The sequence below is a fragment of the Purpureocillium takamizusanense genome, chromosome 8, assembly GCF_022605165.1.
Source record: "Purpureocillium takamizusanense chromosome 8, complete sequence".
Lineage (NCBI taxonomy): Eukaryota > Fungi > Ascomycota > Sordariomycetes > Hypocreales > Ophiocordycipitaceae > Purpureocillium > Purpureocillium takamizusanense.
This window is the reverse complement of record NC_063075.1, coordinates 200,860-227,638: the sequence shown is the minus strand read 5'-3', so window position 1 is coordinate 227,638 and position 26,779 is coordinate 200,860. Positions and strand designations below refer to the sequence as shown.

At 53.6% G+C, this 26,779-nt stretch overlaps 10 protein-coding genes across 11 annotated transcripts; 3 read left to right on the top strand and 7 right to left on the bottom strand.

The window, feature by feature from the left end:
* Window positions 1-10: 10 nt before the first annotated feature.
* JDV02_008101 (uncharacterized protein) lies at window positions 11-2,089 on the bottom strand (the record flags this gene model as incomplete). Its single annotated transcript, XM_047989666.1, has 3 exons — window positions 11-647; window positions 768-1,063; window positions 1,121-2,089. 3 exons carry the CDS (start codon window positions 2,087-2,089, stop codon window positions 11-13), a joined length of 1,902 nt encoding a protein of 633 aa, XP_047845671.1.
* A 1,242-nt stretch (window positions 2,090-3,331) lies between these two features.
* On the bottom strand, window positions 3,332-4,921 carry JDV02_008100 (uncharacterized protein; the record flags this gene model as incomplete). Its single annotated transcript, XM_047989665.1, has 2 exons — window positions 3,332-4,827; window positions 4,879-4,921. The coding sequence occupies 2 exons, from the start codon at window positions 4,919-4,921 to the stop codon at window positions 3,332-3,334; spliced, it is 1,539 nt and encodes a 512-aa protein (XP_047845670.1).
* Window positions 4,922-6,358: 1,437 nt separating this feature from the next.
* On the bottom strand, window positions 6,359-7,290 carry JDV02_008099 (uncharacterized protein). The gene is made up of 2 exons (XM_047989664.1): window positions 6,862-7,290; window positions 6,359-6,779 (listed from the first exon to the last, which is right to left on the bottom strand). Exons 1-2 carry the CDS (start codon window positions 6,909-6,911, stop codon window positions 6,401-6,403), a joined length of 429 nt encoding a protein of 142 aa, XP_047845669.1. The 5' UTR covers window positions 6,912-7,290; the 3' UTR covers window positions 6,359-6,400.
* Window positions 7,291-10,170: 2,880 nt separating this feature from the next.
* Window positions 10,171-10,569, top strand: CUT1 (Cutinase; the record flags this gene model as incomplete). Its single annotated transcript, XM_047989663.1, has 2 exons — window positions 10,171-10,238; window positions 10,293-10,569. 2 exons carry the CDS (start codon window positions 10,171-10,173, stop codon window positions 10,567-10,569), a joined length of 345 nt encoding a protein of 114 aa, XP_047845668.1.
* Window positions 10,570-11,075: 506 nt separating this feature from the next.
* On the bottom strand, window positions 11,076-11,963 carry JDV02_008097 (uncharacterized protein; the record flags this gene model as incomplete). The annotated part of the gene is made up of 1 exon (XM_047989662.1): window positions 11,076-11,963. The coding sequence occupies one exon, from the start codon at window positions 11,961-11,963 to the stop codon at window positions 11,076-11,078; it is 888 nt and encodes a 295-aa protein (XP_047845667.1).
* A 1,182-nt stretch (window positions 11,964-13,145) lies between these two features.
* On the bottom strand, window positions 13,146-14,942 carry JDV02_008096 (uncharacterized protein; the record flags this gene model as incomplete). The annotated part of the gene is made up of 4 exons (XM_047989661.1): window positions 13,146-13,585; window positions 13,634-13,684; window positions 13,766-14,691; window positions 14,746-14,942. The coding sequence occupies 4 exons, from the start codon at window positions 14,940-14,942 to the stop codon at window positions 13,146-13,148; spliced, it is 1,614 nt and encodes a 537-aa protein (XP_047845666.1).
* Window positions 14,943-16,143: 1,201 nt separating this feature from the next.
* JDV02_008095 (uncharacterized protein) lies at window positions 16,144-17,199 on the top strand (the record flags this gene model as incomplete). Its single annotated transcript, XM_047989660.1, has 1 exon — window positions 16,144-17,199. The coding sequence occupies one exon, from the start codon at window positions 16,144-16,146 to the stop codon at window positions 17,197-17,199; it is 1,056 nt and encodes a 351-aa protein (XP_047845665.1).
* A 4,885-nt stretch (window positions 17,200-22,084) lies between these two features.
* JDV02_008094 (uncharacterized protein) lies at window positions 22,085-23,301 on the bottom strand. The gene is made up of 2 exons (XM_047989659.1): window positions 22,813-23,301; window positions 22,085-22,745 (listed from the first exon to the last, which is right to left on the bottom strand). Exons 1-2 carry the CDS (start codon window positions 23,187-23,189, stop codon window positions 22,202-22,204), a joined length of 921 nt encoding a protein of 306 aa, XP_047845664.1. The 5' UTR covers window positions 23,190-23,301; the 3' UTR covers window positions 22,085-22,201.
* A 363-nt stretch (window positions 23,302-23,664) lies between these two features.
* JDV02_008093 (uncharacterized protein) lies at window positions 23,665-25,322 on the top strand. The gene is made up of 2 exons (XM_047989658.1): window positions 23,665-23,987; window positions 24,065-25,322. The coding sequence occupies exons 1-2, from the start codon at window positions 23,768-23,770 to the stop codon at window positions 25,171-25,173; spliced, it is 1,329 nt and encodes a 442-aa protein (XP_047845663.1). The 5' UTR covers window positions 23,665-23,767; the 3' UTR covers window positions 25,174-25,322.
* JDV02_008092 (uncharacterized protein) lies at window positions 25,315-26,414 on the bottom strand. 2 transcript variants are annotated; one of them, XM_047989656.1, is made up of 4 exons: window positions 26,133-26,414; window positions 25,721-26,059; window positions 25,468-25,657; window positions 25,315-25,403 (listed from the first exon to the last, which is right to left on the bottom strand). In XM_047989656.1, exons 1-3 carry the CDS (start codon window positions 26,408-26,410, stop codon window positions 25,477-25,479), a joined length of 798 nt encoding a protein of 265 aa, XP_047845661.1. In that variant the 5' UTR covers window positions 26,411-26,414; the 3' UTR covers window positions 25,315-25,403; window positions 25,468-25,476. The 2 variants fall into 2 exon arrangements, with proteins under 2 accessions (XP_047845661.1, XP_047845662.1); XM_047989657.1 differs by having other exon boundaries at window positions 25,721-26,414.
* Window positions 26,415-26,779: the final 365 nt, after the last annotated feature.

The window sequence follows — 26,779 nt, the reverse complement described above, 5'->3', positions numbered from 1 at the left end:
TCTTTTCCATCTATAAACAGTTCAAAAAGTCCATAGAATAATAGTTGCCGACGCCCGTGTCGCTCACAACCGAGCCGAGGCGCGGGGCCGACATCGCCGTGTTGTCAAAGGAGGTCGCGTCGCCACCGGAAATGAGATACTCGATACCAGTCATGGCGCTGTCGCCGAAAGCATGCGTGTAGATCATCTCCGTTGAGCATGCCTCGGGCTGCGAAACGTTGGCCTGGTGGTCGGGTCCGATACTGAGTAACTCTTTGGCGATGATCTTGATCTCGCGCAAGACTTTCCTGCCTCTCGGCCATGTTTCTGCAAATGTTTCGAGGGCGCCCACGGCAACGCGGATACGCTCGCGCCCGAGTTGAAGTTCTGGGCCTCTCAGCCGGTACTTGCAGGCGGAGAGGTGCGCAATGGTGATGGTGGCGATCATGCAGATGGTGAAGGGCGTGTGGAGCGACATTTTGGTGGGGAGGGCAAGCAACTTGGTCATTTGCTCGATGGACGACAGGATCTTGGCAGTGTGTAAAGGTGCTTCTCTGTAGTAGATGTCTTCCAGCCGTTCCGGAGGGGGGCGCGGAGAACAGGAGGATGTGCTTTCAATCGGGTTATACGTCAACGTCGATAGTTGTCTATGCACATCAATGGTGTATCTGTTTGTTTGTCAGCTAAACAGTAGAGTGAAGGCAGGGCTATAGCAACACCATAGAACATCACCGGCCGAGTGAACGGCGGGGCATTGTTGTCTTACGCACCGGAGGGCGTGCACTTACACGTGGAGAAGAGTGTGGCCTTTGAACAGCAGCTCATCAAATGTCCCATCCTCACGAAACAGCTTTCTCTTGCCTTGCGAAAGCAATGACACCCATGCCGCAACGCAGGTGTCGGTGTTGCTGCACACTTCCTTGACATTTGCCTCCGAGGACCGAGGTAGTCTGTATACGGCGTGATCGAAGCTTCGCAAAAGGCCCACCAAGTAGCCGTAAGACGAGAAGTCCGCAGAATCTTCACTTATGTCGAACTCTCGGTTGTCATAGTCATCCATGGTCTTTGGAACAGGGGGTATGCACTGCATCATCGCATTAGTACTTTTTGTCAAAGTGATTGTCGTATTCGGCATACGCACCCCGGACGCGTACTCGGACTCCTCACAAGGAAGATCAACGGTGCAAACAACGTCTCTCTGACTTGTATACAAAGTCTCGTTGTGATTCGTACCCGCCACGTGCAGATCAGTACAGTATAGCTGCCACCACGTTCGGCGCCAGCTCTCCGCAAGAACGGGGTCTCCGCCGGAGTGGTCTGTCGCATATCCCTTCAGGTTCATCCCGATGGCCACCGCCTTGTACGCCGCCATCTTGAGCAGCTCCTCAGACTTGGGGATATTGTCGTACCAAAAGACGGCGTTTGCGTACAGCACCAAGGCTTGGATCTCGTAGCCGCTCGTCCAAGGCTGCGTTTCCGCCATGGCCACGGATATCTGGTCCTCGAGCGGCGCCGAATCCACCTTGGGCGAGTAGAGTGAGCCGATGAACCGCATGACACTGAGAAGGAGCTTCATCCCGGGTGGCTGCTCTCGCATCCTGAGCACGAAGGAATGCGCGGGAAGAACGCATGGGTGTGATCCATGAAAGTAGTTGTAGTAGAGCTCCAAGAGCGGCTCCGTGGTAAAGACGCGTTGAGACGACGAAGCCGTTGTGCTGTCGTCGCCGTCAAAGCTGGAGCTACCGCGCGTGGCACTCGAGCTGGAGCTGTCATGCCGCCATGAAGTTGCTGCCGGAACCATGGGAAGGTTCGGCGTCGTGAGCTCCTCATCGGCTGGGACGGCGACCGTGACCGGAGCCGTGGCGGGTCCAAACGGAGCGGAGGTCGGCTGCGACTGAACGTGAGCCTGAGCCTGATCGTGCAGCGTCGGCCGCCGCGGACGTCCCCCCCTACGAGACTTCAAGTAGGTGCACTGGACACCGGTGGATTGGCAGCGCGCGCAGGTCGGTTTGTCGCCGTCGCACCTAATGTGGCGCTCGCGACACTGAACACACGCCAGCGTCACGCGCGTGGCGGGTCCTTGCGCTTGAGTAGGCATTTGCTCCTCCATGGCGGACGATGTTTTTGTTTTCTCGCTTGTCGGTGTTCTCGGTTGCGTAGAGATGTTTGTCCTATAACGCCAAAAGGCTGGCCGTGGAAGCCCGGATGCCGTGGAACTAACACTGCGCTTTTGTCCATGGAGTGTCGTCGAAACGTGCACTTGCCGGTTTTAAGATGCAAAAGGAACAGGGGCCTCAGGCTTCTAACAACCTCGCATCTCGTTCATATCCGTCGTGGATCCTCATGGGTACAAGATGTGGCCACGGGCTCGTATTCATACATGTACATGAGCACGATCCAGGCAGGCCAGGCATGCTCAAGCAACTTGGGGCTACTTAGATGGCGCCACGGGCTGGAGCCTCGATGTTTCTAGTTCCATACTCGCCGTAGGGATGGCTACAGGCGACTTTAGATGGGGTTATGACACCACCTGATGCTCCATGTCACGGCGGCCCTGCAGCGGCCTTGTACATGGGGAGGAGGAAGCCTCTTTGCCAACCTCGGCGAGCAGCCCGGCCGGCAGATTGTCGTCCACGAACAGATAATCTAGACGAAGGCTTGACGCAAGGTCAAGATCGCCACGATTGGTGGGACTGGGGCTGCTATGGCTGGCCGGGGGAGGCTGACTGCATCGGCATCAACACAAATGCCTAACGATGAAGCTTTTGTGTCGGCTAACCGCTAGTTATTAGCCCGTGCCCGGCTATCCGTTGTCGCAGCTGGCAAGCACTCATGCTTTCCGCCGCCCCGCAGTTCGCCGTTTCGTTTCGACGCTCACAGGGGTGCCAGTAAGCTCCCTGACGTGTTAGTCGAAGCCTGTGGGGATAAACTACTGCAGTCAGGACATGAGCCGGAGGAGGGCTGGCGCCGCCACGAGACAACCCTTCGCCCTCTTTCATCGTAATACAATACGTAAGCCCCCTTTCGCTTGGTCTCCGACACTCTCTGCACTGTTTGGCGCGGGGTATTTAGGGTCATTGAAGTATCACAAGGCGGAAATTGTTCACCGCATCAGCTCTTCGACCTAAAAGAGCGCTGAGCGTGGTCACAGAGCGAGTGGAAACGAGGAGCCCGCCTTGACGTTGGCTGAGGAGAAGATCCGAGAGCTGTATCTCCTGGTAATATTGTTGTCTATGTTCCGTCGGCCGCCGGTTGACTCGGTTCGCAGCAGGGGAGAGTTTCATCACCAATGTTGTCGTCTGTCCGAGGAGGATGGCTTCCTTCAAGTCCAGTACAAAGCGCAGCCAACTTGTCATCTCGCGACGCCTTCCTCGCATAGCTGGTCAATTCTCATCATTGTTCTATCGAGGATGGCATCCACCACTTCTTTCCGCATCATGCCGTCTTCGAAAGAAGCGTTGATCAATGTGTCTCCGCCGGCGACGCCGACAATGTTGAGAGTAATGCTGCGCGACCCCGCGTGCCCGTTCGTTGCGGCGGCTGAGAATTGCATCTCGTCAATGGCCCACCCCTGCTCACCATCCCCTGCCCGGACACCTTGTTGCCGGCCGGCAATGGAGCCCAAGTTGGACACAAGGTACGTGTCGCCTACCATGTGCCCTATCATGGGTAAAGACGTCTCTGTGAAGTCCTCAAGATCAGGCCCGACCAGCTTGGAGGCAATCCAATCGCGGATGCATCCGTTGAGTCCGGAACTCATGCCCTTTTTGTAGTTTTGTGCCAGGCGCCATATCGTCTCATGGTTGGAAGACAGTCCGCCTTGGTGATCTTTTGCCCTGTTTTGTCTATAGCTCGGTAGCCAGTGTAGCTGAACGGCGGCTGCAGCCGCATTCATGATAATCCCACTCGGTGCGAGAGCGCCAGCCTCTTGTAGGGGAAGATGTGACCGGAGGTCAATGGCAACGCGGGACGCACCGACCAGGGCGTTGGGGTAAAAGTCCGTCGATAGGGTGACATTGAACACTGTGACAAGAAGAGGCGTAAATGTTGTCTGGTGCTCCCGGCAGGCTGAGATGATGCGTCTGACCTTGGCCGCTGGGATTCTGCATGTCACTATCCGTGTAATGGTCCGGTCTCCACTGCTCGGGACGGCGACCACAGATTGGGAGTATGGACGGGGTGGTGGGAGATCCCCGAAGAGGAGTCTTTTCCGGAGGAAGAGTCGAAGCAGCCACCAAATGAGATAGTTCCACACCAACCTCAAGATGGAGGGCGTGGCAGTTGCGATGTCCGTCGCTTCGGGCGGGAAGTGAAGAGTAGTTGATGGACTGTACGCCACGTTCCCTGGTGGCCCGGTTCCTGAGTCGGTCGTCGCTGAAACAACGGAGTTGAGAGCGGCAAGGAATTCACGATGAAAGGTTACACCGGAAATGCCATCCCCAACTAAGTGGTGGTAGACAAAGACAACATGCTCTCCGCCGACGACAATGAGCTTCCACCACGGAGTTCGTGCTTCATCGTCGGTCCAGTCCCAGGAGTTGTGGGCGTTCTCGAGCGTCGCGGAAGTCACGCCATGGCCACGGTCGTCGGCCACAAACTCGACACAGGCATCTAGGTCAATATTGTGAAGGACAGCTCTAAAGAGCCTATGTTTCCCTGGTCGCGGCGACGGACGTTGTATGCCAATGACTCGGAGGACGGGGTGCGTTTTGATGACGGAAGCCAGCGCCTGGTATACGATGCATTTGGAGAGCTGTCGGCGGCCACCACACACATATCGCGCCGAGACGAGAATGTTTGACTGAATCCCATGGCGATGAAACGTGTAGAACATGCGATCGTAGAAGCCTGTACGCATCAGCAGCTGTGGCAGGGCTAGTGGAGGTCGCCGCTGCTTACTCGCCGTGCGAAATACCGTGTACGCCGCCGATGGATCGTCCATGGCTGGCGTCATTCTTCAGTCTACAGGGAGGTTTTTCGAGAAATTTCGGTAAAACAGTGCTGCGTTTGCGTCCGTTGGGATTTTATACGCAAAATCGTGGCTTTGTTGGACCTGCATCCTTGCTTTCGAGCGCGGCAGCCGCAGCATTGAGCATTGAAGCCGACATGGCAGCCCAGTTGCTACGCCTCCAAGGCTGCGGCGCAGTCGATCATTCTTAACCATAAGTTTCGTTTTGTTTCATGTTCGTTTCATGGTGATTGGACAGATGTACGGGCATCCGTGTGCCGTCCCGAGCCACTGGGTCAATGTACATAGGCTACGCGGGATTCGAATGCGGCATCAAATGTAGCAGCTTGGGAGGATCTAGCCTGTACGGCATATCCCATTTCGTCTCAACGGCCCACGATGTGGAGTTCCCAATCCTCATTTCAGTAGGTATCGCACAATTGAAGCTGCCACAAACTTCTACTACTGCCCGCTGTGGATTCCGCAACACGATGTGATCTGCAACGGCTCCAGGCGATGGGCGTGCGGAGGACAAAGCGCCACGAGCAAAAATGGGTGGAGATTGAACATATCAGTTTCATATTGAGCCATGGACTAGCCATAGATGACCTATACAAGTCGATACTCCCATGGTGACTTGGCCTCCTGCTTCGTAGGCCACGAAGGACGCCATCCCGAAGTGTAAGAGACGTGCGCTGCAAAGCCACTGAACCCCGCCTCGCCGTCTTCCAGCAGTGCACTCAAACAATATAACTATCATCGTCGGTACACCGTTGTGCAATCGAGTAACTTCACACCTTGGAGGACCAATAGCCATGAACACATCTCCCACTGGGCGAGGGGATGGCTGTCTAGTTGACAGCAGAGCAACCACATATCCGCGGCCGCGATCCCTCCCAGGGCAACATCGACACGCCATACCCACAAGCGTGCATGCATTCCTCTTTCACCCGCTCTGCCTCCACGGTGTCCATGCCTCTGAAGAGGCGGCGCTGCGACTGCGTCAATTTAGCCCTGATCCTGGGCGCTTGGCCCTGCAGACTCCATGAGCAACAGGACCAGGCGCAAAGGGGTACCCGAGACGGCGAACCGTTGGCGCCATCCGGGCGGTCTCGGCCGGCCGTCGTCAGAGGGGGACATGCAGCTCGGGCGGGGGACGCTGCGACCCAGGCACCTTGGGGCACTCCGGGGGTTCCTACTCGTGGAATGCGAAGCTCGTGGCGCATCTAGCTCAGTGGTGGGGGTCAGCAACACAGCGGTTGAACTTCCTGCCAAGTGGATGTGCGAGCCCTTGGTTGGGTCTAAGTGATTAGAAACATGGATGTTGGAAGGCATAGCAGCGACGTGCTCCGAGGAGATGGAGGATCAACGACAAATTCACCATCAGCCCTCCGAGACAGGAATATGAAGGCTTTGATACAAGTCCGTGTCCACGTCCACACCGTCCATTTTACAGTGGTCAGCAAGTCAAGTCTAAAATTTAATGTCCCTGTACTCCTCGTCCAGCTCCACGAGCGCGGCAATCCCACCCTTGTCCACGTCCTCGGTGTCCACCACTAGGGTCGCCAGCAGCGTGGCCGTCTCCGTGGCGCTGTAGTTGTCGCTGACCTTGTGGTGGCAGCCGGGGGCCTCGAACCAGCTGCCACCCTTGTCAAACACCCTCGTCGGCTCGTTGTTCATCTTGTTGAGTAGGGTCCCCGAGAGGACGTAGGCTGACGCCGCTGCCCCGGCGTGTCGGTGGGGAGGGGTGGACGAGTTGGGTGGGAAGGTTACGAGAAGCCCGATGCTTGACCCGCCGGGGCAGTTGGGCAACTTGTATTGGTATGCGAGCTCCATGGAAGGGAGCGGCCGACTGTAGCAAAACGCCATCGGTTAGCCATTGCTTTGTTCGTGAGACGAAAAGGGTCGCCCAATTGAGGTGTTTGGATGCATACCTTCGGTCGTACTTTGGGGGGTCTTCCACGATTCTGCCTTCTGCTGGCATTTTGGCGTAGTGGGAGTTGTGAAAAGTGGTCAATAGTGCGAATAGGTTCGATTGATGTATGCGCAACGGAGAGTAGCTGTGGACGTTCCAAGTTGGCTGGTCAAATGGCTCCAAAGCTCATCTTATATACTCCGCGTCGCCTCAAGGCTTGCCATATGCTCCCTACGTCATAAACGCTTTCTCTTCATTGCGAGACCATCTAATGTCCCTGGCGATAGGCTATCGGGTACGCAGCACGTACCGCAGCGCAGCTGACTTAGAGAGCCTCCGCGTCGGCACGCTCGGGCGGGGGAATATCTGGGCCAAGTGAGCCAACAAGCTGTCTGCCTCGGGCCAGATAGATCGTTATGGGAGAGTCGGGTCCGCGCCGATGGCTCCAGTCGCAGCCGCCGCCAGGAGACCACAGGTTGAGCGGCAGGGATGTGTGTGTCGTTACGCTTGCAAGTCAGTGTCTCGGCAAACTGGCCAAGGGCTGGCCGGCCGTGTCCGGGCTGGGGCCAGTACTCGGCACCGATGGCCCAGCCATGGTGGGGCCGATAGTCGGCATTGTTACCTCGTGTACGCCGCCGAAAGACCTGCTGGGTACTTGCACCAAAGTCCATGGGTGCCGCGAAGCATCATGACGAGACTTCCTACCGTCAACGAACGGCACTAGTCTAGCGGAGTAGGCATCAACAAAGTTTGCCGCTCTCGGCTTCCAGTTAGCAAAGCCGGATGGTTAACGCTGCCGAGGGTGGTGCCTTGAGCGGAGTAACAAAACGCCGCGATCATCGCAGCGTCGTAACGTTCACCTCAGTCCTCCGGTTTACCAGCTGAGGCAACATCACGGTTACATGTCCACAATGTGTTTTGCAGCCTGTGAGCCTTCCGGAATGCCTCATCATCCTTCAGCAGGCGCAAAAGTACCACCTTTGTCGCGATTCCGGCGTGATCTTGGGCGCTAGGTCGCCCACGCTCCGGACGATCATGCCGATTTGGGTGTGGGTTGGCGCCGTCTGCCTGTACGAAACACGAAACAGACTCATCTCCGCCGCAAGGCTGAAAGCAAAGAAGAATGACCGAACACAGAAGTAAGTGCTTTGCTCTCTATAAAGTAAAATAGAGAGATCCTTCGGTCGTGCGGTCTATGTTTCAATCCACTCACCTGCACAGTCCAGCCGTCAACACAGCACTTTGCCTCGTACACCGTGCACTCGGATTATTGAACACAAGATGCTCTCAAAGCCATTTTCTAAGCTCGCACTTTTGATGCTTCTACAAGTTGCTCTCGCTGCCGTCAACGGACCATGTGCAGATGGCGTCGGCTGGTGCATCTGCATGGACAAAGACAAATGCCGATCATGGGGTGGCGCGCCGCTGCAAGGCGCTCCGGGATCCTATCCCTGCCCCAACGATGCCGGCAACATCTGGGGTTGCTACATAGGCAAGCCATGCCGAGGGAACGATTTCCATACGAGCTGCAGTTGGCGCAATCAATGCACAGGGACAGTCTTCCCAGGTAACTACTGCCCAGTTCATGCCGAGCGCCGATGACAATATAGCTGACCTTTAATCCAGACCCGGTTTGTCCTGGCGGGCGCGACTTTGTGTGCTGTGTGAATTAAACATGGCATCGATGGTCGACATAACGCTATAGTGCGGACTTGGGTGAGATGAGATCTGGGCACCATGCCAGTGTTTGAATACACGCACCCGCCTATTCTGCAGCCTTTCCTTTGACCCAATGTTTTGCAGTTGTAAATGAAATCGGCCCGGTTGTCAGACGATCCATGCTCGTCAGTCTTGATCCCTTTGGACGGCGCGAGACAGGGGGTCCAGAATCTGTGCACTTCATGAACGATAACAGCATGGTGGCATGTGGACTTTCACCGCCAGAAACCTGTTTGCTGTGGAGGAGTACTAGCTCTCCTAGCTAGCAACAAAACTACCCGCATCCTGCCCCGCTCCGAGAACGATGCAAGATGCCATAAGTAGCCACCACCACACCGTCTTTGCTCGGTCCGATCTTCGTCTAAACGCCGCTCATCCAAATGGATGTAACATCGGACATAGAGCCAAAGAAAGGTTAATTACTACCCTTTTCCAAGCGTGAGTGGACGGACCAAAGGTCTTCCCCCTCCTCTTGCGCACGGCCGATGTTCCCCTAGATACAAGCATCATTGGGGACACTGTGCCGTAAAGAACTGATGGGACACGTGATGGCTCGACAACGTTGTTGTGGCAATTGGCGAGTCCCAACTGAAGTGGGCTATTCTCTCAAGCGCATGCTGTTCCTAAAGGCAAGCGTCAGGCTCTGTGATCGGACCGGCTGAGAAGATTGGAGAGGCCGTCCGAAGCTCGACAGACAATGTCTTCTTGGCATCCCAAAGCCTACGGTCAAGCTTAGACATAATATGCAACTTATTCATCTTCAGACGTCTCGCTACTGCGGTCAAGCGAATGTTGCGGTGATGCCTCAGCAAGCACTGGCTAGTGCAGTGCCGCCATGGCCTAGGTTGTGGCGGCTTCCCCGCGTTTATCATGCGGGCCGCCCATCCACGACCCACGAACTCAAGATCTGCAAAGTAGGCTATTTCAGTCGCAACGACAGGTTAGGCATACAGTCACATCGATATTGAACCTCCTTCCTTAAGCGGTGCACTTGTCGGCGTATACCACACATCGCAATGAAGGAGGGTTGTGGCCAAATTAAGCTTCGGCCGTACATGTATCTGTTCCTGGGCATGATGAACGGATGTAGCCTGAAATGAGCGTATATGCGAGGGAACTAGTGCGTAAAACATGTATAAATGGTGTAAATTACGACATCTCATGATGCCCACACCCGAGACCAATTTCTCGCTTCGTTCTGCCTGCAGTATGAAGTTTCTTTTCGCCGCCGTGGTCGCGCTTGCAGGCACTTCTGCTGCGCTGCCAGCCTGGAGAGTCGATGAGGCCGTCGAAGCAAGGAACATGGACCTCGAAGTGCGACAGCGTCAGCTGACACGGAACGAGCTTGAGAACGGTGGTGCCTGCCCAAGCATTGTTTTAGTCTATGCTCGAGGCACTACCGAGTCAGGCAACATGGTAAAGCCGGCTGCCTCGCCGTCCTTCTTCAAGACTAACCTGCTAGGGTTCCCTCGGACCAAGCCTCGCAGACGGATTGGAAGGTCAGTTTGGGGACAACGACGTCTGGGTGCAAGGCGTTGGCGGACCCTATACCGCCAGTCTTGGTGACAACTTCCTTCCCGATGGCACTAGCCCAGCCGCCATCGCGGAGATGGTTCGCCTCTTCAACCTGGCAAGCACCAAGTGTCCCAATGCCAAGGTAGTAGCCGGCGGATACAGGTATGGAGCATGCCAGCTGTTGAATCATTCGTCTCTAACAAGACACACGTACAGTCAAGGGGCCGCGCTCACGGCTGCATCTATTCGAGACCTGGACGCCGGCGTTAGAGGTAAGATTGTCGGCGCGGTGCTCTTCGGCTACACCAAGAATATGCAAAACAAGGGACAGATCCCCAACTACCCCAGCGATCGTCTCGAGGTCTTTTGCGCCGACGGCGACCTGGTTTGCACGGGAACGCTGATAGTTACGCCTGCTCACCTTTCCTATGGCGACGAGGCTGCTGAAGAGGCTCCGCACTTCCTCATCGAGCGTATTAGGGCCAGTAGATGAGTACCTCTGCGTCAGTGAAGTTCGGTTCAATGAGCGACAGACGGGATGTGGCAAAGTGTACGGAGAATTGGACTATATAAACCTTTTTGGAACTTGTTTCCTTGTCCTGCAAGCGCAAATGTGGGAAGAGCTGTTGAAAGACTGCTGTGCTATTGGCATCTCTATGACTTCTGGCCGTATCTTGGATGTAGAGTCCGTGCTGTCCATACCAAGGAACCATCAAATGTGCAGCTATTCTATACTCATCTTTCATGCCCAAATTCTTGTAAATGCAGTACTACAACCGCCTTCGCACGATGCAGGCTCTTCCGACACGCCTCTCGCACACAATCTCGAACCTGCACGATCAAAGCGTAATCCTTCAGCTACACAAGGGTGTGACTGCCTGCATCCCATGCTCTGCTTCCGTCTTCGGCGTAGCACGCTCACGTTGTATCTTCCTTAAAACCAGCTTCATACTATTTTCTCGTCAGTCTGCCTTGCCCTTCAATGATGACTGCTTATACTTACCGCCGTAATCCCTCCGCCACAATCCTTGGCTCCTGAGTATAGACCATTCGGTACCAGCCCATTTCTCCGTGCTCCTCTTTTGGATGTAAGAAGACGCCCCCATCCAAAAGACGCTGGGAGAGGTCAAACTCGGCATCCGCTGCACCTTGCATCAGGTACGGAGACAGATTAATATAGACGAAGAAGCCAGCATTAGCGGGCACAAAGTCGATACCCAAGTCGAGCAGCTCTGCGGTGACGAATGCGTAGGCCTCGCCTATCTTGCGTCGAGAGGTCGCCAGGAATGTGTTGCACCAGTCTCGATCCTCCAACATGGCGTTGGCGATGGCCAGTGAAGCACCTGATGGATTATGAAAGCGGGTCGTCATCTGGACGACTTTGAGAATTGAAATATTTCGCGTCACGACGCAGCCGAGACGCAACCCAGCCGCCCCAAAGTCTTTGCTGAAGCCATACGTCACGTGTAGCAGTTGGTCACTAATGACTCCCGGCTCGATCGAGAGGACCGAGGTGAAAGGGGGAAACTCGTCGCTGAACACTGATGACCCATAAATTTCGTCGCTGATCAAATGAAGTTGATGCCTCTGACAGAACCTCATGATCGAGATAAGCGTTTGCTTGGGATAACAGCGTCCGATCGGATTGTTGGGATTGATGATGAGAACAGCTCGGATGTTTATTCCAGCGGCGTGAGAGTCAGCCAAGGTTTTCTCGAAGGCCTTGACGACGTTCGGATTGAAAGCATCCTGCCAGGTTGTATCGGCGTAGATCATTCTCAGACCAGCCTTGTTTCCGAAATCAAGTTCCAGCCGGCCATAGGCGGGCTTAGAAGTCAAGATACCATCATTGGGGTCTCCTATTGCCCAGCCTAGTATTTCGTGCATGGCAGTCGCCGCTCCAGTGATCCGGATTTCACTGCCATCTAGAGGTCTAGAAGGCTTGAAGTGCTCATTTAGATGATGGGCTAGAAGCACCGGCAATCTTGCTCCGCCAGCCGTACTGTATTCATAAGTGAATGCAACCCGGGAGATGGAAACCTGAGTAGACGTCAGATCACGCGGCAAATAACATCCACAAAATGTCACCAGTGTTGTATCTGGGCTCACCTTTTCGCGAGTAAAGTCCTCTAACTCCTGGTGGACGAGAGGCTGGTGTCAAGATTGGTCAGTATGCCCTGTGATGTATTCTATCTCAGGACCAGCTTACATTCTCAGCAGTGGCGAAGGTAACGAGCCCTGTTGGGTTTCTGTCGGGCGAATACGTCCCTCTTGGCGCCCATCGCCATGGCAAATCGAGAGCACGTATCAGGCCGCTGGCGCGGTCAGAGATCGGTTCAGCCATCTTTGTACGATAACTTCAAGCGGGACATCTGGGTTGAGAAGAGGCAGGAGTCAAGAGTCGCGAGTCGCAAACGTTTTATTTGATCACCAGACCATATCCTCCGCTGGATTGCTTCCTGCAACCACAGCTGTGCTGTGGGGTCATTTCTGAAAAGGGAAAATGCTCTCCAAATGGATAATGCTCGACCCCGAGATTCCCCGCACACAGGCGTGAATGAGCAGCGATCCATCCCCCACACGAGCCATGTTCTCCACCTCGGACATGTTCAATCCTGGGCAAAGTTCGTGAATTTTTAGCTAACGGCTACCCTCGAAGTATTGTGAACGGAGTCTGCTTTCCAAGATTGCTTGACAAATAATCTCACAAAAGCGAATCCTTACATTCGCAGACCCGTTTCCCTATAGCGCCTCGACCAATGGAAGTACCTATCAATTCGTAACGGCCCACGGGATCTTTTTGACCCTTGCCGCACCTCGCCTGCTGTGGGTAGGAGTGGTACCGTAGCCGGCTGACTCGGTCTCCAATGTCCCCATATGGCACCGAGGTATTTCTCATGATGGCCACCAGGAAGCATTCTTGGCCATCCGTTGATTTGTGCGCATACTACATATGCCCGCTAGCATTGAGACAGACCGACAAACAATTTATATCGCGCTACAAACTGACCAGAGCTGGTTTGTATATCCTCCCCCGGAAAAGACTAGTCCTTGCAGTAGTCCTGCGTATCAGAACAACCATGCAAGGAACTTATAGAATTTGCGAACCCAATAGACCCGAGGTTTGGCCTCCTCCCGCTCTTTCCGACAAGCCTCGTATATTGCTTTCTCCTCTGCTACAGTAATCGTGGGGACGCCGGTAACAAGATCAGCTTCTGCAGCTCTAACGTATGAGCTCCTCATGGAGAATTTGTAACCCAAATACAGGGCCAAGTAAACCGGAATGCCGATGTAACCGAGGATAAATGTCTTGTAGTCGAAATTATCACCGACGAATATCTCGGCTCCTTTAGTGATGATAAGGACACTGAGGAAACCCAGCGCAATATATGAGCCCACTGTGCCGAACGGTGCTCGATAAGCGACATAGGCAGGGTCGACTCCTTGAATAGACTGAGCCCTGCGGAACGCGATATGGCATAGTAAGATCGACATCCACACCAAGAGACCTACTACAGTAAGTATCAGTAAGTGCCTGGGGGAAGAACCAATCTTACCAAAAACAGTCACGCAGCTTGTAAGGTAGCCAAACACCTTGGCACCGCTTGCTGCGACGGACATGTATGCCAACCCGCACATTAGGATGCAGAGTATGACAGAAACCCAAGGCACTCCATTCCGGGTCGTACGAGCAAAGATTGTCGGACCTTTTCCATCAGCAGCTATGCCGTATAGTCCTCGAGAGGCGATGTAGAAGTCCGAGTTCGCAGCCGAAAGAACGAACAGAACTATGCAGCCGTTGATGACATGGTCAAGGCCCTTAATTCCAGCGAGCCTTATGGCTACAACAAAGGGCGAGGCGGCGGCAGATTTGCTGGCATGAGTTGCGAATGCAAGCGCCTCAGAATTGTAGGGTACCACCATGCCGAGGAAGAAAACCGACAGGACATAGAAGAAAAAAACGCGGTAAAAGCTCAAGCGAGCAGCTTTCGGCATGCTCAGACGAGGGTTCTTGGACTCGCCGGCTGTAACGGCCACGAGCTCAGTGCCGGTGAATGCGTAAACCGCGGTGACCAAGGCAGACCAGATGCCTAAAAAGCGACCTGCATCTCCCTTAACCTTGAACTCGGCGAAAGGGCCGGGATCGCGCCAGTATCGAAAGCCTGGTCGATCACCCGACGGACCGCCACCAACGGCAAGGATAAAGAGTAGGAGGATAATGCCTACCATGGTAAGTACTTTGAAGAGCGATAGCCAAAATTCCACCTCTCCGAACGTCCGTACGTTGACGCTATTGATGATGATAATTCCAACGAGTGCAATAGAAATGAAGACAGCTGGGTTCACGCTGTCGCCTACCCAGTACTTCATAACCAAGGCGAAGGCCGAAAGCTGACTGGCTGTACCAATCATGTACTTGAAGCAATAGGTGTAGCCTGTCGCAAAGCCAAGTGCCGGGTCCACGAAGCGGGTAGCGTAACCGCCGAATCCTTGCGTTAGGGGCATATAGGAGACCATCTCACCCAAAGCAGTCATGATGATAAAGACGACCCAGCCAACAATGATGTAGTCTATGAGTACTCCCGCAGGACCTGACGTAGCAAGTGCAGAGCCTCTGTATCGGTAAGCCTCCATTTTGTGATTCACGAAAAAGTCTTGAGCGTCTTACGTTCCAATGAGCAATCCTGTTCCCAGCGCACCCCCAAGTGCAATCATGGTCATGTGGCGAGTTTCCAGCTGTTTGTGAAGCATATGTCCTGAAGTGTCTTCAAGACTGGCGAATTTCTCCGTCGACTCATCCACATCGTCCCGGATAGCATTCGGCTGAATGCCGTCAGTTCTATCGGGCCCCTTCGGACCGGCCATGCTTTCTCAGGAATGTTTGGAAGAATCAAGTATCTTTTTGCCGAAGGATAGAAGTGGCTGCGCGGAAGGGACTGCTCAAGGTGGTTCAAGGGTAGGCATGGCCAGCTTCTTATACCCACATTCGATTACGGTATCAAGGGCCATGTGGTAGTAGTCCTGCCTTCCCCGCATTTGTGGCACGTCGTATTTGCATGGGCACTGTCAAAACAGAAATGGGACGAGGTTTATAGTTAGTTTAGTCAATTTCCATGCAACCAATCTGCGCTTGGTTGGTGCTAATTGCAGGCTGCTTGAGTTGTAACTTTCCCCCGTTTCTCAATATAATAAAGGTTCACTACGACTGCCCATCGACATAATCACTGCGCACCGATCGCGACCTATTGCAACGCATAATGCCTATACGAACGACGGCTGTTATGGCATCACCCCATACAAAGATCAGGAAAAAGTACCGACTGTCCCCTCCAGTCACAGATACAAATATTTCCAGTGGCTGACACCGACAAGCAACCCCTCTACACTTTGTCCCAATTTGGATAATGTTGGTTTGCAAGGGCCCCTGGGCGCTGGGCTCGCTTCGGACCTCCGCGCCCTGTGTGCTTCCGCTTGCTCGTGCAACAGCCCCACTATCGTGCGTTAGCTCTGGGGGTTCCTGCAAGTCGTTGCGGGGTAAAATGGGGACTCCTTCCCCGCACAAGTTTGTGGGGGAAAGGGGGCACGATAGTTTCTAACTGCCTCCCGGAAGAAAACTTGCGTGTGCCTAAAGGAGTAAGCCCCTAAGCCTTGTATTCTTGCCAAAATCTGACTACTAAAGCTGGGTAGGCATCGGTGCGTGCCGGTGTCATATTTCAACGTGACACGGGCGACGTTCAGCATTATCCCATTTGGTACTAGTCGTTCATCTAATGCTGGGACGATGATTACATCGTTGTGGTTTCTGAGAACTAACTTAGTTACAGTTTCGCCAGGAAACGAGTGTGAGACGGTGAAGAAAGTCGGCAAGCAGGAGAACAATAAGCCAACAAGTGGGAACTGACTATGAATCGTGGGATGTCTACTTAAACTTGAGTTCCCTTCATTCCCAGAACCGAAATTTGAACAGCCCTCGGTCAAGAGCCGCAATCTGGCTTCACGTTTCTTCATCAGGACACCTTTCCCGCGTCGTCTCGAAAGCCTTTTCGTGCTTCCAAAACTCACCAACATGGATATCGTGGTCATTGGGGGTGGCATTATTGGCTCGTCGATTGCATGGCATCTCGCTCCTCACGCTAACGTCACCGTTGTTGCTGAGAAGCTCGGTGGTGTAGCAACTCCGTTATCCTTTGCCTGGATCAACTGCTATACCCAAGATGATACCTACTACCATTTCCGCAACCGCTCTATGGATCATTGGATGGAAATTAGCAAGGAGTTGCCCAACCTCAACATCAAGTTTAACGGCGGCCTGACGTTCAACATGCCTCCTGATGAGCGCGAGAAGTACTACAACCTACAGAAAGAGCGGGGTTACAACGTCATTCGCGTGAACCGGACTGAGATTCACGACATAGAACCCAACTTATTGGACGAGTACACACCTGACTGGGCCGTGTACGCTCCACAAGAGGGTCAGATGGAGGCGGAACTAGTCGCCATCGACTTGATCTCCCATGCGAAAGCTTCGGGTGCCACGATTCTCGAACGGACTGTGTCCGGCTTCCTCAAAGACGGTCACGGGAACGTCAAGGGTGTTGTTACTCCCGAGGGTCACGTCAAGGCTGACCACGTGGTGATGGCTGCTGGCCTTGGCAGTGTCGACCTTCTTGCTGCAGAGAACATCACACTTCCTGTTCAACCCCGCGAGGGTTTGCTTGTCAACTCACTTCCGGCGAAAATGGGCATGGTTCGAACTGTGTATAACGGCGATCCCCTGCACATGCGTCAAACCAGTTATGGGGTTATCAGGTCCAGCCGCGACTTCGCCGGTGGTACTCCGGGCGATGACCCCCAAGCCCATGCCAATGAGGTATTCGCTTGGACCCAGAATGCATTGGTTGACGGTCATGAGCTGCAGTATGGCAATTACACCATCGGCCGGCGGCCACAACCGGACGATGGACTACCCATTCTGGGGGCTACCGGTTTGAATGGCTTGTCTGTCGCCGTTATGCACTCTGGTGTTACAAACGCAGCTATTGTTGGACAGCTGATGGCGAAGCTGGTACTGACGAATGTCACTGACCCTCTCATGGAACCCTTCCTTTTAAGTCGATTCTAGGTGTATTATATCGCTTCAGGTTGGACGCAATGGGCCTCGTGAGTTATTTCGTCATAAGTTTAGGATGGGGGTAATAGTAGGGTAGATGTGGGCAGTATCAGACTACGCAACAGCCACTAGAGGCTGTAGAAATTGAAAGTCTCATAGCTATCCACCAACCGTGTATCATGTCGCATGTGCCCAGGCGAAAGGGGCGAAAGCCCTCTCCGGTGAGGACCACTTTGCCGACGACGCAAACAGAAGGCGAGTCATGTACCGTCATCATCACAAGCCCGTAACCTAATAAAGCTAGTACCCGCTTTCGGATACATTACCAGTGGCCGTTATCCGGATCATGTTCTCCAACTCCTGGTCACGAGAGAGTTCGCCTCGAATGAGAATTCGAGTCATCAAAGTGGGTCAGCGGCTAGGATGACGGTGAGACGCGCCTTCCATGAACAGGCCGCAGGCCCAACCAAGGCCGCTGCCTCAGGCCTTAATCCAGGGATTAGTGTTGGGAAACCGGCCTCCGAGCGCTCAGAAGACGACGGTGATCTTGTTTAACCCCCCAAACGACTCCCAATATTCGGAACCGCTGGCATCGATGCAGGGAGATGATTTTACGTTTGTCCGCGTGAGCGGCCTAGCCGACTTGGATGTTCAAGCAACAAACAGACTTGTCAGATCCCATGTGATGCGGAGATACAAACGCCAGAAGCATGCAATGAGCCCGAAAAGGGGGGGCGCTGTGCAAAGTCCCGAGGAGGAGCCAATCCCAGCGACACGGGCGTCGGGAGATTTCTTATCCTCAACAACTGTCCCTTGCATGGGCGCCTCCACAGCCGACACGACTTGGTCTGAACTTGGGACTGCAATCAGTACGAAAAGCCTAACAAGGAAACAAAGCGCTTCCTGCGAGCAACAATTAACGTCTGCATGTCACTCGCCATCCACTGGCATCCAGACATGGCTCGATGGCGAAATGGACCCCTTTTCAAGTCTCCCCATACATATGAATCAGCGGTCACTTATTTTGCTACAACAAAGTAAGCGCTCTGAACTGTGCTCATTCCGAAAGCCCTGATGCAATGGTGAACGGGAAACTCAATCATGGTCCTTCTAGACGCGTCATTACCTCTGCGCACCTCAGTCCATGCTGATCCAACGGGTATCTACCAAAGACTTTGCAGCAAGGATCCAGCCTGGGTTTTCATGCATTTGTACTATGCTTCTCGACGTTTTTCACAATCTACAAACGAATACGACTCTGAAGCAACACAATACTTGTTGCAGTCCGAGTCAGCCGTCAGTAAAAGCATACGAGAATCACCTTGCATGATCGATGATTCAACAATTGCGACGGTAGCATGCCTTGCAAACTTAGCAGTGAGTATGACAATGAAATTTTCTTTGCTCATGTTCTGACCTTGACCCTGTAGAATCTGAATGGTAAGGCCTCGACGGCCTTCATCCATATAAGCGGTCTGAAAAACATGGTACAACTGCGAGGGGGTCTGTCGGAACTAGGAATGCAGGGCGTCCTCCGTCGCATGATCCTCTGGTAAGTTGAAGCAATAATCTAGTTGATCTTGCATCTTAACAATTCACATCAGGTCAGATTTACTTACGAGCTTGAACTTCGAGATCGCTCCTACTTTCCCGCCTTATTTTACTGATAAAGCGGTTGAACTGTGGCAACTCACTCCAGCCACTTTACGAAACAACTACCTCCTCACGACAAATCCAGAACTAGCAACCCTCATAACCCAAAAGCATGAAATCATTCTCAGCGACCTGTTGATTTCTCTTCACCAACTCACAACGTTTCTCAACTCGGTCGATGGGCTGCTACCAGGGGATGCCTGCTACCCTGATAGAGTCTACGAAGTAGAGTACAGAATAGCTCTAGTCCTATATGACGACCATGTTGTCGCTGAAGACGAGGACAAGGTCGGAATCGGAAAACTACTCCTCCAGGCGGCGCTCCTATACATCTACACAAATTTGCGGCAGACACCAGTTGGTGGGACGATCCGAAATACATTGTTGTCTCGCTTGAGATCACTCCTCACCAGTATGAATGTGGCGTACTACTCCATCAGGTTCCCCACAGAGATGCTCTGGGTGTTCATCATCGGAATCTCAGCTGCTTCCGGAGCTACTTTGGCTGGATATCTCGACGAAGCATGGGAATTATGTGAGGTAAACCGGATCAGAGGATGGACAGAGGTGGTGGACGAACTTCATGTTAAAGGCATGCCAACACTAATCGATGCTTGCATGACCAAGTGCGCAGACATGTGGCTACACTCTTAAGGGGACAAATCAGGTTTACAGCTTGTAAGATAATGAACAATTGTCCAAATAAGATGCAGGTATCTCGCTGCATCAATTAATTACCACCCGCTCTCCTAGAAGGTCTACAAGCTTGAGATGGCATGAGCTCCGACATAAGAGAGCACTCGGGACGTCGCCTTTCTGCAGACAGCTACTGGGGCTCTGGCGCTCGTCTTTCAAGTGAAGCATCGTGCTCTTGTAGGTTCAACTTGGCCGTTGAGCCCGCCGTTGTGTCTACGAGAAAAGTAGAGGCCGCACTTTAGGGTGATTCGAAGACTGCCTGCGCATGAGGATGAGCAGCACCGTCACGATCTGCGGCTCGGCATTAACAAGCATAAGATTTAAACAGCACCTTTCATTAGCTACATGCAGTCAAGGCGTATAACTAGTTTTAGTCATGCGTTTCTTCTCTACATGTGTGTAGTTTTCATCCAACAACCAGATGCCTTGTCTTTTGGTCGGTTGACGAGTTGGCCGAATCCAATTGCCAGCACTCTAGTGTCCTTCCAAAGTTGCTCTATTTCCTCGGCGTTCGTCGGCACAGGCTGCCTTGGCAGCGAACAATCCGCCCAATTTCCCGCGTGTACCTGACGAACTAAACAGCCCCCGCCGACTTCAAGGCACTACAGTTATGGTAGTCGTTAGTCGTTAGGTAACCTGATACGTTTTTCGTACATATTGGCTAGGCTGGCGGTCGCTTATATTGGTACGTACCGGGCGCTTCGCGTCGCAGTTCCTTGAAGTCCAATAAACCCTGCCGTGTTCGGAATACGCGTCGAATAATGGATACGAGCATACGCCACCCCTGCGTTTAGTTCGCTCTAAATCCTCGGGGGCAGGATAACAGGTCTAAGACGGATGCGATCTCTTTAAGCAAATGCGCGTTTCAACTTAGAAGATATAGGCGCTTACCCCAAAGAGTTCGGCATTGAACCACTCCCTAAATGCTTTCGCCTCCTCATGAGAGCTGAATCGGATCGTCTCGCTGATCATCGGCCCCCGCATTGTAGCTTGGTGGGGTATAGCAATCCAGAGATGTGTGTTGCCGGCTGTAGCTCTGCGAGCGTCCTGGAGACCTAGACGGGTGCCTTTTATACTCGATAGTCTAAAGCCTGGGCCACCTTTATTCAGATCACTTGGCAAATAGATTAAGACGACAGAGGGTTTTAAGTGGCATTATCTTATTACGTAAATAAAGTCCCTAGCTACTCCATGGTCGTCGGGCGCTGTGTTGATCGAGGAGGCTATGTTTTAACGACTGTAGCGTTGCTGCGCCATCGCCGGGCGAGTCTCCCGCCTGGTCATGGCGAGTGGTGCCGCCCTGACCTTTTTGGGGCCCCTCGATTCGATAACGAAACGGCTGCGCTCGGCGACCTCGCCCCGGTCCGGGTGATCTTGACTCGCAGCCCGTGCCATATGTTGCGCGGGGTGTCGTCAGGGGCCGGCTTGCGGCGTCGTTGATGAGTCTGCATCAACAACAGAGGTACCTCTGCGACGCCACATGATCCCGTTCGATAACAGTCATCTCCGTTGCCCACTCTATCACTGTACGTAATGGAGGTGTAAGAGCACCGATGCCTAGGCCTCCCCCTCCGTATCGTTATCTATTACCCGTGACACTATACGCCCAGCTTGGCAGGTCTTCGAGGTATGAGAATAGAGGATGCCTGGCTGTAGATAGTCCCTTAACGACGCTTTGTTCCACCTCGATACGCCAGGGCGCTATGTTTACGACATAGTGTATCAATAACTCATGTCCCCTAAGGGCCCATAGCGCGTCCCTGAAACCCACGGATCTCAAGCCACTCTACTAAACTTGTCTCGGTCTCGTCACGCAGCTAAGCTTTCTTGAAAGAACCAAGCTGCTTGAGTATGAGCTCGTTGCCTAACTCAAACGGGCATAGCAGCCTCCGGAAGAATAGAATGTCGCGAATTTTATCGACGCCAATACCATCAGGGCGAATGGCCCTCGCCCCTGTTATTAGGAGTCGTTACAAAGCCGCCGGATCTCAATAGAAAGTTCCCAATGTGCGGCTAGACGCCTCTCGTGACCGCAGTGTCCGGAAAACCCCTTTTCACACCGTTACAGCGGCCAACGTAGACTGCAGCCACGCCCTGCCTAGTAAATGGAAGGTCAACGTAATTCCCAACCGCAAGGTGGCGGCGATCAAAGCTATCTTGGTTCATCTCCACTGTCTCTTCTCAGTCTAAGTTTGGTGAAACTGGTCATACAACGAGAGATGTCGTTGAGATTGGTAGGATAATGTAATGGTAGCAAGCCAGGGGCTTGGTGCAAAGGGATTGTCGATGTATTGAAAGTCTCGGAAAACCAGGCGGCCTCAGTAATATATAGATCGCCAACGGCAGGATGAGCTAGGTCCAGGCACATGTAGATATCTCTGCAGCTTTATAGACCAATAGCTTACACTATCACACTTCAGACTATATGCGTTAAAACTGCGCTAGTGGCGGGTCGTGAAGGATACCAAAGTCTCCTCTTCCCAATGCCGCCAACAATATAATCTCTACTCACAATTCAAGAACAGTTCACGAACCTCAGATAATGTGTCACCTATCACCCAGGCAGCCACATTCGCCGTGTTATAGCACGTTTCAATTACTTGCTGCAAGAATGGCTATTGAAGTCAAGAACGTCGTCCTAACCCTAGAACCAAGGGCCGAGCCACTATCCAGGCAGCTCTACGTGCCGTGCTTGTGTAGGGTCAGCAGATAGTTCTGAGGGAATTTCGCGGTTCTTTGGTCCATTATCAGTTTTTGTCGGGTTGAAACCCTCGGAACCAGCGGCTTGCCATATATTTTCGTTCCGGACGCCGTCACTATTGCGGTGTCGTCTGATGATGTATGTGAGAGCAATAGCAGAAGCACACAGGACCACTAGGCCAGCCACCGACCCTCCAATGATTGCAGCTATATTATTCGGTCCAGCGCTCGATCCGTGGTCCTGGCTGCTAGGTGTTGTAATTGTCGTTGACGTGGCTCGCGGAGAAGTATTCGAGGATGTGTGTGACACAGATGTTAATGATGTCTTTGTTGCTGTGAACAATGTCGAGTCGCGCGTCAGTCCAGCCCCTGACTTTGCAGTAGTGCTTGGTGTGGTTGGTAGATTAAGGTAGTGTTCCACGGATGGCCCTGAGCCGCAAGCCAGGTAGGAGTAAGTTTGATCAACACCAAAGGTTAACAAAGCCGTTGAACAGTACTGCGAGGCAGAGCTTTTGGTGAACTGCTAGTTAGCGAGGGTTATTAGCAGGGTGGTAGACAAAGGCGCCCGTCACATACCAAGTAAATGTCGTCAATGTTGTCGTGTCCGTGAGGCCGCAAGCAGTTGAACAGCCATGGTCATCGACACAACTCCCGGCGAATCCGCAATCGTCGGCGTATACGACGCTTGTTGGACAGAACCCCCAAAGGCCGTTTTGCGTGTCGACCCGACAGTTGAAGCCGGGATCCGCTGTTCGGGGCTTGGACGCGTCGCCGTTCAAGAAGCCGCAGGTAGACTGCTGAGGCTCTGGCGCTCGTCCTTGAAGTAAACCGTTGTGCTGTTGCGGATTCGGGTTGGCCGTCGCGTTCGCCAATTTGTTGTCTCCGATAAGAGCAGTGGCCACGCTCGGCGGTGGTTTCAAGACTGCCCGCGCGAGCATGAGCAGCACTGCCATGATGTCCAGCTCGACTTGCAGAAGCACAAGATATGAATGTCACCAATTTTTTAGATGCGCCGCGACGTCGGCCGTGCCCCAAAATACATATTGAAGACACTTCGTCATCGGCGATGGGGGCAGCAATACAGGCCAGCCGCCTTTTCACTGCGCCATCACAGACCCTATCCCAAGTGAACAGGGGCCGTTGCCTGCAGGATTGTTGTTGGTTTCCATCGTGCCTCGGAAATCCTGATTGCGCTTTGTGTGCATCATCGGTGATTGGCCGTTTCTACCAGCAATCCACTATGCCCCTTGCGCAGGCCAATGGCCAACCCCGTCTTCGCGCCTTCAGGGCTGGCGGAAGGCGACATGTACGACTGCAGCCAACAGGTTACTAATTACAGTGGCATGATGCGGATGCAGTGTGATAGGGGGAGACCCCGTCGCCTTTGTTTCCAGCTCAAGCCTGTGGGAGGCGCCCAACAAGAAAGAGCCATGGTTGTTGCGCCTCGACTCTCATACTTCCAGTCCATGTTTTCTCTTCGCACATCCACCTCTTGGCATGGAAAGAATGCCCGCTTGAGCCGCACTCGGACATGCACAATTTATTATCCCTTGGACGTCTCTTGCGCCGGAAGGTGCATTTGCTGGCCTTGGCTTTGCTCGTTTCCATCTTTGTTGGGAGCGTGTACGTCAGTCACCACCACTTTCCCAGTTTTCCGTTACACCACGTTGGAAAGGCACCCACCGTGGAACAAGAGCCCAACAACGCCTCTGCCTCGCCATCACCAGTCTCTGTGGAAGCCCCATCAGGCGGTCAGTTCATAGAGAGAGCCGCAAGCGCGGGTGACCGCCGTCGTGTTCCGGTACGCTGACCATTCTTGCAAAAGTAGGCAACGCCTTGACGGAGGATGTTGTGGCAATACATCTGGATCAGATACTAGGCGATAGACAGACGCCACTGCCGACCTTGGCATGCCCAGCTTTCAGCGGCGAGCGATACGCGTCACTCAAAGCAGATGGCCCTGGCCTTCGATACTACTTTGCGCTGGACTTGCGAAATTCTCTCTCCATCTTACCACAGTTACTAGGCAGTATCGTCGAAGCCATCAAGTTCCTCGGATCTACGTCATGCGCGCTTTCCATCGTCGAGGGCAACTCCAACGATGGAACACCAGACGTCCTCTCTGCCCTACGACCCCAGCTCGAAATGAGAGGCATCCGGTATTTCCTTCAAGCCTCGTCCATCGACCCTTCCAATGGCGACCGCATCCCTAAACTTGCCCAGCTTCGCAATCTGGCTCTCGAGCCGTTGCTCCAACGCTGGAACCAAGTAAAGCCCTCAAGTGAAACGGCCATCATTTTTGTCAACGACGTGGTGCTCTGTCCCGACGACATCCTAGAGCTCGTGCTCCAACGAGGGCGTCTGAATGCGACTATGACGTGCGCCATGGACTGGACTTATGTTGGCCACGATCCAACCTTCTACGACGTCTGGGTTGCTCGCACTATTCAAGGCGACTCCTTCTTCGACATCCCTGCCGACGGGAATTGGAACTCCGCATGGAACCTTTTGTGGAACGCTGATGAGGATATTCGTTCCAGGTTTTATTCCAATCGTCCCTTTCCCGTCTTTTCATGTTGGAACGGCGCAGTCGTTTTTGGCGCGACCGTGGTGTTAGAACATGGTCTTCGCTTCAGGGGTGCCAAAGCGGACAGCGGCGAGTGTACGCAAGGTGAGCCGCAACTTTTCTGCAAGGACCTGTGGTTCCGTGGCTTGGGGAAGATAGCTGTGGTTCCCACAGTGAACCTGGAGTACTCTGTGGAGAGAGGCAGGCAGATCAAGGCGGCCAAGGGCTTCACAGTGGCGAACGTGGCAGCAGCAGCAGGGAACGTCGACGAGGATGACACAATCACATGGCGGCCGCCACCGGATATGGTAAAATGCATGCCGACATGGGACAACCAGTTCTGGCAATCGTGGAACGAGACCTTGGCGTAGACCGACGGGATTTTACGCCGCCAGAGCTGTTTGCCAGAAAGAGCACGCACTTGGACCTGTGGTAGGTGCACAGGAATCGTGATAAAGCGAGATGCGCCTGTTTCTAGACACCAAAACTCCTATAGAGAATCATGAAAATTTCCATTGCCGACCTGGACAGCAGACTAGGCTTCGCTCCGGCCTTCACCTGCATCCTCTCCGGGTGTAACATGAGCTATGAGCCAACAAATCTGGGGAGGAGTGAGCTCAAATTAGACTTCAATGCTATCCGAGCTTGTAGTGGCTCGATCATACCTTACGTTACTACCGCTGGGCGTCTAGATCATTGCGCAGTCTCTCTATTGTAGAAGCAAAAGCATGCGGTAATATGGTTGGGTGGTATTGGTTGCAATCTCGAGGTGTCGCCCGAGCACCGGGTTGTCCCCGTATCAACGTGTCGCACATCAGCTTTGTGAAGACGGGCTGTGGGATGGTGGCGCCAAATCTGCAGGGGCGTTAGTGCTGCCGCCCATTCGTAACAACTGACGAGCATGGTCTATACGCTTACCCGTGACACTTGGCTGCCTGTTTCAACTTGTCCGCCAGTGTATGTACGACTCCCACGTCGAGCCCTTCAAAGTCCGGGTGATACCTGATTTCGTTCCAGGCCTGGATGGGCGTGACCTCTCCGTGGGTGGACAGGTCCGGGGCAAGGCTCAAAAGTCGCTCCAACAGCATTGTCGGACTGTCAGAATACGATAGGGTGGCCGTCGGCCCAGAGCTGGGCGTCTGGCCAGGCAGGCTGGAACATGCAAGCAGTCGCGCAGACGTCGTGAGTGCGTGGCCGTTGGGCTCGTCGGGCGTTGCGGGGTTGCCGTGGATGTGGTCCAAGCAAGGTTCTTCTATCCTGTTTGTATACGTCAATGGTGCTTCTCTATATGCGCGGGTGGCTGTATTCATTGGTTCTCCGATGGCTTTACCTTAGTACGAATTCCATTCCGATGATGACGGCATCTCGATTGCAGAGCCGCAGGTCGTCAGTACCCTGCTGCTCAGGAGTATACTGTCCGGCTTTCATAGCGGGAGCAGATGCTGAGCCTTCATGTACGCGAAGACGGTCGCTCAGAGGCTGGGATGGCGGAAATGATAACGCGACAGCCCCTGGGTGAGGACCTCCAACCACCGAGGAGTCGAGCGCGATATCTGACGCAGGATCCGCTGGCGACGGAGCAGGGAATGACTCCGGTGTGCGAGCCATGACGAGAGCGCTGCCATGAATCGTTACCTCCTCCGGCGAGTGTTCAGGCCAATTGTGGCCGTCAAGTTCTACACCAAACTGACGTAGCAGACTTGAAGCGCTCTCAATTGTTGCGCGAAGATACTCACACTCGCGCATCAGCTTAGCTTCGTTGTGTCGCGCTCGTTGGAGATCATTCTCGAGACATCGAGTGTACCAACTGCGGCGGTCACGGTAGGATCTAGCCGGGGCGATCAGTCTTGCGCACAGACATGGCCAGACCTCTTGAACGAAAACCTGACGTACTTTTGAGCCCGTCGCAGCTGGTCCCTCCGTTTTTGCACCGGGTCTTCTTTGGGCCCTGTTCACTGTTGACACCCCCTGTCTGGT

Excerpts from the sequence above, each read along its gene's own strand:
- JDV02_008094 (XM_047989659.1), bottom strand. The coding sequence starts at position 23,189 with ATGGCAGTGCTGCTCATGCTCGCGCGGGCAGTCTTGAAACCACCGCCG. Across the intron at positions 22,746-22,812 it reads ACATTGACGACATTTACTTG|CTCTGCCTCGCAGTACTGTT; the intron begins GTATGTGACGGG and ends GTTCACCAAAAG.
- JDV02_008093 (XM_047989658.1), top strand. The coding sequence starts at position 23,768 with ATGCACAATTTATTATCCCTTGGACGTCTCTTGCGCCGGAAGGTGCAT. Across the intron at positions 23,988-24,064 it reads TGTGGAAGCCCCATCAGGCG|GCAACGCCTTGACGGAGGAT; the intron begins GTCAGTTCATAG and ends TTGCAAAAGTAG.
- JDV02_008099 (XM_047989664.1), bottom strand. The coding sequence starts at position 6,911 with ATGCCAGCAGAAGGCAGAATCGTGGAAGACCCCCCAAAGTACGACCGA. Across the intron at positions 6,780-6,861 it reads CCCCCAAAGTACGACCGAAG|TCGGCCGCTCCCTTCCATGG; the intron begins GTATGCATCCAA and ends GTTTTGCTACAG.
- JDV02_008092 (XM_047989656.1), bottom strand. The coding sequence starts at position 26,410 with ATGGCTCGCACACCGGAGTCATTCCCTGCTCCGTCGCCAGCGGATCCT. Across the intron at positions 26,060-26,132 it reads GGAATGGAATTCGTACTAAG|GATAGAAGAACCTTGCTTGG; the intron begins GTAAAGCCATCG and ends GTATACAAACAG. Across the intron at positions 25,658-25,720 it reads CAGGCAGCCAAGTGTCACGG|ATTTGGCGCCACCATCCCAC; the intron begins GTAAGCGTATAG and ends ACGCCCCTGCAG.